At 46.0% G+C, this 13,200-nt stretch overlaps 1 protein-coding gene across 2 annotated transcripts in view; it reads left to right on the top strand.

The window, feature by feature from the left end:
* The first annotated feature begins 28 nt into the window (after positions 1-28).
* The window catches only part of LOC138472928 (protein FRA10AC1 homolog), a 735,805-nt gene continuing 722,633 nt past the window's right edge, over positions 29-13,200 (top strand). For both annotated transcript variants that reach the window (XM_069611349.1, XM_069611350.1), the window contains exon 1: positions 29-173. In XM_069611349.1, the coding sequence (XP_069467450.1) occupies positions 114-173 (60 nt within the window). In that variant the 5' untranslated portion in view covers positions 29-113. The remainder of the gene's footprint in view (positions 174-13,200) is intronic.

Below are 13,200 nucleotides of genomic sequence, written 5' to 3' on the forward strand. Positions count from 1 at the left end.
ACCCACGTGATGCAGAGCAGCCCTCGTGATGAAGCGGACGTTGAAACCCACGTGATGCAGAGCAGCCCACGTGTTGAGGTGGAGGCGGAGTGTTGTTATTGTCTGTTTCTTGAATGGGAACTAGAAAACTACCCTTTATGAAACGCTTATGTCCAGTTTCCAGGCAGCATCTGGTGAGTGCATGCGATCCAGCTCTTGTAGTGAATTTTATATGCATTTCTTTTAGCATCCATCGACTTGGACGTTCTTATCCCTTTGTTATATTGCTAAGAGGAGCCGTTTTGCAACCTCTAGGAATGCCCGTTGAAGCTGTAATTCTTTGTGTTGCACTTATCACTTGTTGAAATTAAATATTGTAAGTACGTGATTTTCTAAACATCTGGTTTTGAAATTACACGGGACAGCCTGTTGTTGTCATAGACACAGTAGCTGTTCCGAAGCTCATTTACGGTACGGTTCAGGCTTTGCAATGCCTGCAGAGGCAGTAAATGTTGTGCTGCTACTACACAGACCCTGTACGTCTCGCAGACGCAGTAACTGCTGTGCAGCTACTACATAGACCGTGCTCTGGTGTAAGTGACTACATATCTAATACCTGCACAGGCTAATCCTTGCAGACACAGTGACTGCTGTGCAGCTACTACACAGACCCTGTACATATATAATAGTACCTGCACAGGCTAAGGCTCACAGATGCGGTAACTGCTGTGCAGCTACTACACAGACCATGATCTGATGTAAGTGACTACATATCTAATAATACCTGCACAGGCTAAGGCTCGCAGAGGCAGTGACTGCTGTGCAGCTACTACACAGACCCTGCTCTGGTGTAAGTGACTACATATCTAATAATACCTGCACAGGCTAAGGCTCGCAGAGGCAGTGACTGCTGTGCAGCTACTACACAGACCATGCTCTGGTGTAAGTGACTACATATCTAATAATACCTGCACAGGCTAAGGCTCGCAGAGGCAGTGACTGCTGTGCAGCTACTACACAGACCCTGCTCTGGTGTAAGTGACTACATATCTAATAATACCTGCACAGGCTAAGGCTCGCAGAGGCAGTGACTGCTGTGCAGCTACTACACAGACCCTGCTCTGGTGTAAGTGAAACATATCTAATAATACCTGCGCTGGATAATGCTCGTAGACGCAGTAACTGCTGTGCAGCTACTACACAGACCCTGCTCTGGTAAGTGAATACATATATAATACCTGCGCAGGCTAAGGCTCGCAGACGCAGTAACTGCTGTGCTGCTACTACACACACCGTGCTCTGGTGCAAATGACTACATATATAATTATACCTGCGCAGGATAATGCCCGCAGAGGCAGTAACTGCTGTGCAGCTACTACACACATCTTGCTCTGTTGTAAGTGACTACATATATAATGATACCTGCACAGGCTAATGACTTTCACAAAGTGTTTGTGAAGGGGTGATGGAGTTCTTTCTATGAATTGTTTGCCGATTCTTGTGGCGTAGTAGTGTTTTTTTTTGTTTTTTTTGCTTTGAGGACTGTTGCTTTGTACAGTTTGAGTTGTCTTTGGTATTTTATTTAGTCTTGTCTGGTGTATTGTTCTCTCCATTTTGCGGCTATTTTTTGGGTGTTTTTTCAGTTCTTCTGTGAACCATTTTGCTGCCAGTTTTTTTGGTGGTGTTGTTTTGAATGTTTTAGCTGGTGCTAATTGGTCAATGGCCTTGGTGATCCAATTGTTGAGTGTGTCTTCTGTTGTATCTATGTTTGTATCAGTGGGATCTCTTTCACCTAGGTTGTCGTGGTGGGTTGATAGCATGGCGGCCTCGTCTGCTAGTTTTGTTGCAAAGTTGGGGTTGTAAGAAGATGGTCTGTAGATCAGTAGGAATACTATGTTGGATTGGTCGTTGAGTTCTATCTTGATTAGGAGGGATTCATAGTCTTCCGCGTTGGTTGTGATGATTCGAGATGCTCAGGTGTGTTTTTTTTGTGTATAATTGCGATTCCATCTCCTCTTCGGTTTTCTCTGTTGGCGTGTATTAATTTATAATTGTCGGGTATTGCTTCGTTCGCGATGGCTTTATAGTTGTCTGATAGCCAGGTTTCTGTAAGGAAGAGCACGTCTGTGCCTCCTTCGCTTAGGTCATTGGTTTCTGTTGAGTATTTTGCCATGGATCTAATGTTGAGGAGGCTGCAATGCAGTTTGCTGGATTTCCCTTTTGTGTTGTTGTTAGTATTGCTTGTTCTAGGGTTTCCATTCCAGGTGGGTTTTTCCCGGTTGAGTCTTTTGGGTGGGGTGGTTGTTTGTTTGGTCAGTCTCTTTGTCGAGTAGACCGATAAGGTTTATGGTGGGGTTGGTTCGTTTCTGGGTGGTAAATCGGGTTGCTACCCCTCTGTTGTTCCAGTCTTGTTGATATAGGGGGTGTAGAGTGAGTGTGATGGTTTCCAATTTTTTCCTTGTTCTGCTTGGGGTATTGTCCATGGTGGAGACCGGGTTGGGATGGTTTATTAGTTGTCATCCGTTTGGTGTCCTGGTTGGGTCGTATTCGTGAAGCTTCTTGGCTGTCGGTTCATTGTTGCTGTGCTGTTTTTGTTTACCACGTTGTCGTATGTGGACAGGTAGCAAGGATTGTAGTCTGTCTTTGGTCTATTATTTGTATGTCTCTTGGGCCATCTCAGATGTTTGTCGAGTTTTCTGGGGTTGTGGGTCCGTGCCTTCCCGAGTGGTTTGGGATTTCTTATTATTTCTATTGTCTTTTCTGGCTTCTTTGTCTTTCTTGTGGCGAGGCATGATGCCTGGGTTGTGTTCCTTAGTGGGCGTCCTCTTTCAATTGGTGTTTTTCATGGTCTTTTGGGTTTAGTCTTTGCTGTTTGTGGTTTGTTGTTGCTTGTATTTGGTAGGTTGTGGGTAGTTGATGGGATTTTGTTGTTTCCGTTTGTTTATTGCTTCTTTCTTTTTTGGATCCTTTTCTTTTGATTTATTTTATCCTGGAGGTACTTTTCGTTATGGTTGTTGATTATTGGATTTTGCGCAAAGCAAACAGGAATATTGTGTGAAGGAGTGCATGTGAATACTGGCATATATTGGTGCATTCATGTTAGGGAGAATTCTCACTTCTGTGCTAATTCCCTTCAACCTTAGAGATCCTCAGCTCTTTTGCTGGACTGTAGGACCTTTTAATTTTAACCCTGGAGTGAGTGAGACCCTCACTGCATCATGTGTTTTGACCTTTTGAATTATGTATTTCCACTATTTTGGGAGTCTGACAAACTCCATATGCATCTACTTTTTGTATGGTGACACACATCAACTTCAGTGCAGTGTCACTGAGAAATCCTTTAGATTTCTCATAAGGTTTAAAATACCTTTTCTTGTGTGAACTACTGTTCCCAACAATAGTAAAGTGAAAATGACTTTACTTACCTTTTCTCTTTGTGGATCCAGCACACACCATTTTATGTGGAGTGCTGGGGGGTTACCTAGTAGCCCTTTATCATACATTCTCATATAACATTTGTATGTTGCCCTCCCTACTTTTAAATGACTAGTGGCAGTGGTTTAATTCTTCCTACCATTGTGTTTTTGTACCGCAGGCTGAACCCTCAGCTGCAGTATAGCACCCAGGGGTGACCATTTTATCAAAACGGCCCTTGTCTTCTTTTTTTCTGTTTGTGAGGTCTTTCTTGGGTTTTACTCTGTGCGTCAAACAGATTGAAGCCCTTTGTTTGTCTTGCCATTGGCGCATTTCAGCCCTGAGTCCCGCCTCTGGCTCCAGTGTGTCTGAAAGGACAGGATGTGAGGGAGGGTCCCGAAACTCCCCTGTCCTTTGTCTCTAGGAATGCCTAAATGCAACCAGTCCTGAATGGCTGGCTGGCTGGCTTGCAGTCCTTTCAGGACAGCGACCCTGATGTGTGATTGACAGCCTAGGCTGTGCATGAATGGGAGAAACCTGCTTAAAAGTCGAGGGTTTTGGGACTAGAGGCAGAGTCGACCACTGGGAGAAACACCCGACGAAGAAACCGTGAACAAAGCTTGCTGCATCCTCCTAGACCTTTGAATTGCCCGGTGAAGCCCTGCTGCTGTGGTGAAACTCCCTTTTCAGACAGAGAAGCTCCGGAATGGACTTCTCCCCTTGGGTTAGTGGGACCAACTAACCCAGAGACGAACTCCACTTGACCATCTTCCCTGTCTAGCTGTACTTCTTCATTGCTGCAAGAACCAAGTGCCAGGGGTCGAGTAATCCGTAGTCGAGTGAAACGTCTGAAATCCGGCTAGAAGCTCGAGGAGTCTCCTAAGGACCCTCCAGAAGCAGGACGACCAGAGCTAGAGTCCCCTCACCAGACCCAAGGAGTGAAGGAAGCCCAACCGGTACCAGAGATCCGCAACAGTGCTGTTTACTAAGCGCTGAAACCCGCTAAGTGCCGCTGAACCGAAAAGAGCCTGTAGCCGCCAACGACCTCCGAAGTACCACCGCAGAAGCCCTACAGATGTCCTCCCTGTTGTCCCCACGACTAAGGCTCAGGAATACGGGGTTTGCAACGCTGTAGCAGGACAGAAGCCAGCTGGACCACTCTTCTTTAAACCAGAGGTACTGTTTAGACTTAGGGTACTTACCTCACTGTCTTGTAGCCTTGCTTTTCTCAGTTGGGAATTGCAGTTGCTTACTTTTAGAGTTGATTCAAACTCTGTTTTCACAGCTTGCGACCCTACAAGTGATTTTCTAACAAACTCTCTAACTTTGTGCAAGACATTTGATTCTAAGAAGTGCCTCAGCTCCATAGACTTTTTCAAATTGACTTTGTCCTGGGTCCCTGCAGACTCTTCTAGCCCACTGACTTTGATATGGTTTGTCCCTCATAGGTGGTAACTTGTTTTAGCCGGTTACTGCTGGGAAGGCTTGTCTAGATTTCATTGGAAGATGTATTTGTCCTCACATATACTGAGAACCTGTTTAACCTTTTTCCTTCCTTAAACCTTTCCTTTCTGCAACCTCAGAATCTGCAAGTGTGATATATAAATGCCATTACTGTCCTTGTGATTGAAGTCACCCCATGGTGTAGCAATTGTGTATGAAGCATATCCAAAGATTATCCACTAACTTGCTCTGATTCTGAAAAGTAATTTAAAGGTATATTTACATTGTTACCTGAATTGCCTTTCTAAAGAACACTTATTTAAAAAATGATGTTAATTAAATAAATAACTATTTATAACTGAAACCTTGAGTGTAAGTGTTACTTGGCTACTTGTATTTACAGATTTCATTTGTACAGCTCTACAGCTCAGTTATCCCTCTTGAGATAGGCCTGGCTGCTCAGTCACACTGCCAACCTGTGTAGTTCAGACCTATACCAAAAGGTGGGCTTACCTAATACCAAGCAGATAAGTGTTGTGTAGTCTCACACAGTGGGACAATTCTTACCTAACAAGTCAGCAGGGAAATGTATTGATTGTGAGGGTGCTGGGTGCCTGCTTTTGACTGGGATGGCAAAGGATTCTCACCCAGGGGGTGCATGCTATGTTTAGGCCTCTTTCTTCCACTTTGGCCCAACATAGTCTCAGGCTTTATCCATGCCACGTTGGGGATTGTGAGGGTGAAGGGTGCCTGCTTTTGACTGTGATGGCAAAGGATTCTCACGGGTGCATGCTATGTTTAGGCCTCTGGCTTCTACTTTGGCCCAACATAGTCTCAAGCTTTACACTTGCCACAGTGGGGGATCATTCAGCGTAAGTGCAACTAAGCAAAAGCAGAATGACGATCTGTATTAGTCCGCATATCATCCTACAAACTCTGATGTTCTGAAGTAATCAGTAAGTCATCCCCAAATCATCAAGAATAAACATGTTTCATGGCAATGCTCTTGAAGTAATCAGCAGGTCATCCCAGAATCATCCCCAAATCATCAGGGACAAACATGCAATCTCTTGAAGTGATCAGTAGGTCATCCTAAAAGCATCAGGAACAAAGATTTTTCTAAAATGGGGATAATGTTAGCATATTCATTAAGTCATCCTAAGCTCATCCCCAAATCGTCATCCGCCATTCTGAGATATTTGCTGATGACTTTAACAGCGTGATGACGTCTGATGATGTGGGAATGACTTCTAGTGTAGTTGATGATCATCAAATGACCCCAGGATGGTCTCTAAAGTCATCCTTTTAGACCAGGGAAGGTAGGGCGTTTTAACTGGTTATCAGAAATGGCTCGGCAAATGCCAAAACTGTTGGCTTTGCCAAAGCTTGTTTTTAGTAGGAATTCAGTGCAAGTAATAGATTCAAGGACAAACATTCTTATAAATCAAGTGGCTGAAGCCATTTGTATTTCTCCACGAGCTCATTTGCAGTTGCAATAAAGCCATTAGCTTTCAGAAAACTAAAATTAGGATCCCCTTAAAAGCTCGGAGCTAGCACCGAGATTTGGGGGGGGCAGGAGATCTCTGGGAGGGACAGGTTGTTGATAGGAATGGGCATAGGATTTAGCATTGCCATTGTGGGCAAAGCATGGGAAAACTCAAACGACTCCCACAGGCTATGTGTTTCTCCTCGCATCCCACATACTTGCCAACCCTACTGATTTAGGCAGTAGGCTACTGCTTTTTAAGCAGCCCTACTGCTTTTTATAGTGGCAGGTAATGTATGTGACTCTAAGGCAATGTATCTATCTTTGCAGTGGGCGGGTAAGTGATACATTTGAGTGATGGGCTCAGATCAATCCACTGACCTGACAGCTACATGACTCTGCCCTGCACTCTTGCCGGGACAGGCCTTAGGTAAGCCATCAGTGAAGGCAAGTGGCAGAGCGTAAACCATCACACAGCATCTGCATATCAGACTGAGGAGGGTATCGGCCTCCAGGTTCAGTGTTAAACCTGCACTGCAGGAATAAATATGTAGTGCTGGGGCTGCTACTACAGAGCAGTGGCAAACGTTGTCTATCAGCTATGTGATTATTTTCTGTGAAGTATGTTAACTTAACATTCATAATTATACAATTTGAACATCTTTCCATGTTTTGCTGTTTGAGCCGCTGTGCATTTTAGAATGCTTCAGTGGTGCCAACAATGTGTGTTTTGTAATTTCCTGTGATGTCATTGTTATGCTAACTTTTGTTTTGAAACTTGAAAAATCCTACATCTTTTTTGTCACAGAATGTTGGCAGATATGCATCCCATCTCTCCTAGCTTCACTTTCCATTCCAATCTTTTTGGATTATGGGCAGTGCTTACAGAACCACTTAAAGCCAAACGTAACTAGGACTGGCTAAACATATCTCGTGTGGTGAGCCATGTTGGCATCGATGTAAAAGGGGTGAAAGCACCACGCCTGACGTTTTGTGCACTATTTCATTCATAACATCTCTGCTGCCCCCTGACAGGAAGAATCTCCAGCACCCTCACTTTGGTAGTTTCAGGTGTGCTGACTGTGGGCACTCGTGAATATTTACACTCCTTCTGTAACCTTTCCCTTTCAACATCTCAACTGTATATCATACTTTCCTCCCCTTCTTTACGGCATCCTGAATTTAAGTATATTTGAATGTCTGGTTTATTATAAATTACCAATACAATTAAATATGTGGGCTTGAAGTCCTTCAAGAGGCCTTATGCTGACATGGGGTACCATGTCCAAAGGGATCTACGCCAGACTTCTATGCCAAATGGCAGCATTTAGGCTATACCACATCCTCAAACCGATGTGAGCGATTTATTAGTGTGTTCAAAAGTCCTCTTATTCGTCTTGGAAGCATTCTGAATGTTTTCCAAACCCAAACCTGACCCCTTCACTGCCCACAACAAAGGACGATGGACAGCTGCAGTTATTTCCAGGAAATACAATAAAGGAAGATACTGTTTTGAACATTCCTCACGGTGGATTGTCTCTTACAATATACATAATAGTAGGTCTTTTGAGCAATTATTTAGTTCACCTCTGGACGATAAGCAGCAGGGTTTTCTTGCTGGGTTTTGAACCATGACACTGTAGACCACTGTGTGTGCCATATACACTGAGCTACCCCACTGGACTGTGGTCCTAAACATGTCTTTATTGCAACAGGTGAGGTCCGCAGTCGGTACGGCCCCACAGGCGGAGGGCTGACCTGATATCCTCCCCCATAGCTACCGCACCTCAAAGCCCGGTAGGCCACTCGTGCTAGCAAATGCCCACCACTGGCACATGGCAGCTCAGCACCACAGCTGCGCCACGGGGTATGGGGACCAGATCTCAGTCCCAGATCATCAAAACCTCTCAGGATTTGGGCCAGCTGTGCCCCATTACCTCATCAACACTAGATGGCATTTGTAGGTGCTGGAAAGCTATGAAAGCACTGCTGTATCCGGATTGCAGTTGGTGGTACACAGAGCTATGTAGCTAGGCAGCCATTTTCCAGGCTGCTCAACAGCGCCCCCGCTCAGGGGGCCTTTCTCATGGGAAAGGGGGGGCACTGTGACTCCTCCAGTGAAGTCCTAACATCTCCTCTGTAGTTGTCTCCTCCCATCTGGTCCTCCCTCATGTAACCGCCCCCAGGGTCAGGATCAGGTAGCGGCTGCTGTTCCCTGGTCACATGGGAGGAGGTTCCCACCGGGGAATCCATGACGACTCCATTGGATTCATCACATAACACAGAAAATACAAGAAGCTTGTTTGAATGCAGAAAAGGCAAAGTACAGATTCCAGCCCCAATGAGATATGGATGCATGAGATGCAGGTGTGGGTGCAATGATTGATCAAGTATTACTGCAGAAAGATATACCAATCTTAAAGCGGTATATGCAGTTTTGGTGATACAGAAGAACTATGAAACGCATAAGAAGTCCTGGAAAAGGAAAGGTACCGGGCAATCGAAACCACAAGAGAAGTCCTGGCAGGGGAGTACACCAGGCAGTTGGAATTGCACAAATAATCCTGGCTGGACCAGGAGATTTGCAATGCTACAAGAAATACTAAAAGAAGGACAGTATTTGCTAGACAAGAGTCACTTGTGTTCAAGAAAGACTGTTGTAGAACTTGTTGCCTAACGGGAACATTGTGAATCCGGGAGAGACGCAAAAGGACCTGTTAGTAAGAGAGGCATTGCCATCCACCTCAGATTCGAGGGGAAGAGAACCACCCTCTCGGTTCAAGGTCTTTCACCCTTGAGAACATTTCTGTTGGAGTTATACTAATCTTCACTTGTGAACACTTTCTTTGCCAATATCAGATTGAAAACATTTCTTTGGACAATTAATAGTTTTGTTTGTAATGTGAGGGTCAGGATAGGATGTTTTGGACACAAGGACAGCTTTTCAGTTATTGCCTTACAGACACAGACAGATCCTTAGTTTCTGTTTTTTAGGTAGGGAAACTCCTTGTTAATATATGGTGAGAAGGGCATTTTCCCAACACATTTTCATTTAAAAGTCTTTAACCAAAAGCATGACAACTTTGTGTCTGGCTTTCATTTCTGACCCCTCGCACAATAGAGAAACTTCTTAAATATCTTTGTTCCAGAGGGTGATTCTCTTCCTCTCGTTCCCCTCTCCCTTTTGGATAGTTTATCATGAAGTAGTTCACCAACAGTTTGGCTTTTTATCTTTATTTACCCGGGATACGTGGTATATTCCCTTACCAAGTATTCTTTGTTCTTTAGGTGTACCTTTTTTATCAATAACAAAATCATACACGCATTTAATCTGATTTTCACTGAGAGTGAGGTCCTGTTTCCACCCTCCTGGCCATCTGTTGTTTTCCTGCACATGTGGAGTTTGTGCCTGGCTGCTGACCATTCCTTTAGGTAGGTGCACTTTCTGTGCATTACTGCACCTCCAGGGGAATTATTGAACCTGACAAATCGAAATTTGAAAAAATGAAGATAAAAAAAAATGAAATTTGCATAAAATTGTTGGAAAGGACTGTTTTATTTGGCATTTTCATCCTGCTGCCATTTTTTGAGCTTTTTAATACCTAGAGCTGCCGTGCTATTTTGAAAGCACAAGTTTTTCCCATGTTTGCCTGCTTATTTGACTGTTTTTGGGCCTTCCAAGATGGCCGCCGTGGTTTTCTTTGTTGTGTAGGCAGACTGTGCTGAACCACCTCTCCCTGTGCAGCACTGCCATTGGTTGCTGAGGGTTTTCTTCCATCCAATCCGGGACCGGCAGGCTTTAGCCGGCCCTCTCAGCAAAGGCCCTCTCAGCAAAGGCCCGCTTCTAAGGTCGGCTCCCTGTCAGCTTCCGGAATGCTAATTGGGGTTCTCCCTGCCCCTTAACGACAATGATGCTGCCACCTCACTCCTCCTAAGAAATCCGGACTGGCTTGACTTTGCCTCCTCCAGAACTATGGGTTAGTTCCCTCCTTATGGACTCACTCCTACCACCTTTGACTATCGCTGTTCTTTCTGCTTGTTACTCCCATGTTGTTATCCTGATGCGCAGTGCTTACTAAAACCCTTTGCTATCATCTGATTCCAAGATTGAAAAGTCAAATCTTGCTGTTTTTGCTTTGTGCTAAAAAGTCAAATCTCTGTATTTTGCTTGTATAATGATGCTTCTCTGTAACTTGCCAGCCCAGTGACATCACCACTCTCTTTTGTCCCACACCTACCTGCCTTAGCCCCCCCAGTTTCTCCATCCTCTCCTCACTTCCACCCCCATGGCGCTTTCTGTTTCTCCTATCTTTTCCAACTGCTTCTCCATTGACTATCCTTCCCTTCTCACTAAGTCTGGTAGGAAGAAGTTCAAAAAGGATATCTTGGCCTCTAACCCTGGTCTTCCTATCGCAGACACCTACTCAAATGCTTCCTCTAGACAGGCCCTCACCAACATCCTATTTGTCGTTCCTTCGCCAGATCTATGGACTCCTCATATGATCTTTGTGCTCTGCCCTATCTCCTCCTCTCCCATTAATGGTGGCACTCGCTGGGAAGTTCTCATGGCTTCCTTCAACTCCTCTAAAGTCATCTTTAATGTCGACCTAAATGGCACTGTCATGGTCCAAGGCCCTCAGGCCAATCTCCTCCTCTTTGATAGGAGCTTCCCTCGCCTCATCAATTTCCTCTCATCTCCTGCTGTCCCCTCCTCTCCTCCCTTGGCTACCTTGCCCTCTCTCTCCTCCTCTGCCCCTTCTAGGGCTCTTTCTCCTCGACAGGACGTACCTCTAATCTGTACCCCTCCCCGGAAGGTCTTTAAGGCTGGCAACCTTCTTCATATTACCACTCTCAACTCTTGCTCTGTCAAACACTCCTCTGACATCTGCCTCTTCCTTGAAGAACTAGACCTTGATGTCCTTGGTCTCACTGAGACATGGTTCATGGCCAGCTATGTCAAGAGCTTTGACACTCTCCTCCCTGATGGCTACAAGATCCTCTCCGGACCCACATCCTCCCGGTCCGGTGGGGGGGTAGCCTGAGTGGATTCCTGCCTCTATCATTCCCATTCAGACCTACTCCTCTTTTGAATGCCTTGTCTGTGGGCTCTCTCTCTCGCCATTCTCTTACTGTGGCTACCATCTACCGGCCTCCTGGTCAAATCTCCTCATTTCTTTCTGAATGGGCGGACCTCTCCTCCTCCCTCCTGGCCTCTGCCACTTAACTCCTGCTCCTCTGTGACCTCAATATACATTTAGACTCTCCTTGTTCCTCCTCTGTACTCTTTTGTGACCTCTGTGACTCCCTCTCCCTGTCCATCCTCCCCTCTGGCCCGACTCACTCTGCAGGGCACACACTTGATGTCTTGATCTCCTCAGACCTCCCCCTCTCCATCCCTCTGACCACTCCTCTCTCCTGGAGCAATCGCTCCATCCACTCCTCTCAACTCTCCTTCTCTCCCCCCCCCCCCCAAGCCAAGCCTACCCCAACACTGCCACCTACCTTCTCGGACATCTGGCCCATGAAGCGTTTGTCAGTTGAGGCTTTTGCCGCCACTTTCTCTCCCCCCTTCCACCTTTGGCTGTCTCACATCCTGACACAGCCCTGTCTCTGCTCTACTCTTCAATTTCTGATTCTCTTGATGCTCTTGCCCCTGTCATGAGGATCTGTTTGAAGTCCAAAGCCAAGTGCAATTCCTGATATGACTCTGACCTAGCTACACTTAAACGTAAGTGTAGGGTGGCAGAGAGGAAATGGAGGGCTTCCCATTCATCCTCTGACAAACTGGCCTGTCACCTGCTACAAAGGCAATACCGACTCTCTGTCCTCACCAAGAAGAGAGCCCACATTCAAGCTCGTGTCTTTGCGGCATTTAACAACTCGGCCGAACTCTTTAAAATCTGCAAGGAGCTGGCCAACCCTGCTGCAGTCTCTACCCCTCCTGTTGCCTCCCAGGCTCTTTGCAATGCCCTTGCCTCACACTTCATTTAAAAAACCCAGGACATCCTGTCCACCCTCTCCACCTCCACCCCTCCTCTCCCGTCTCCTCTCCATCTGTGCTTGCTGACCCTCCTTTAGCCACCCCCCCACCTTCCTTCTCGTCCTTTCCTCTTTTCTCCCCTGACGAGGTCGCTAGACAAGTCCGATCTATGAAAGCCTTGTCAAAACAGGTTCATCCCTGTTCCTCTAAAACCATCAAGGACCGCATTGACACCCTCGCTCCGGCCCTTGCTGTTTTTTGCAACCACTTCTTTGCCTCAGGATCCTTCCCCTCCCCTCTGAAGCACTCACTTGTGCATCCTCTTCTCAAGAGCTGATCCTTCTTGTCCAGCTAACTATCACCCAATTTCCAATACTCCCTTTCTGGGCACAATCCTGGAAAAGCTGGCCATCTCTCAGCTTAACCTTCATTCCAATTCTGTTGGCTGTCTCCATGACCACCAGTCTGGATTCAGAGCTGCCAGAAGCACAGAAACTGCTCTTCTGAACATCCGTGAAGATCTGCTCTCCAACCTTGACTCTAACATTCCCTCTGTCCTCATCCTACTCGATCTCTCTTCTGCCTTCGACACAGTCAACCATACCATCCTGCTCAACTGTCTCTGTGAAAATCTGGGTATCACTGATCAGGCTCTGGCCTGGCTGACCTCTTTCCTCTCAGATCGACCCTCCCAGGTCCAACTTGGGTCCTTCCTATTCTCTATTTTCCTCTCTACCTGTGGTGTTCCCCAGGGGTCTAACCTCTCGCCCACTGCATTGCCATTTTCTGCTCAAATTTCCAGTGCTACGCTGACGACACTCAACTCATTTTCAGGCTGCCCTCTGCCACTTCCTCTGCCTCTCTCGTCTCGGATTGCCTAACTGCCATTCAAGATTGG

This window comes from Ambystoma mexicanum, chromosome 8 (assembly GCF_040938575.1).
Source record: "Ambystoma mexicanum isolate Mex_15411 chromosome 8, UKY_AmexF1_1, whole genome shotgun sequence".
In the NCBI taxonomy this organism is placed as follows: Eukaryota; Metazoa; Chordata; class Amphibia; order Caudata; family Ambystomatidae; genus Ambystoma; species Ambystoma mexicanum.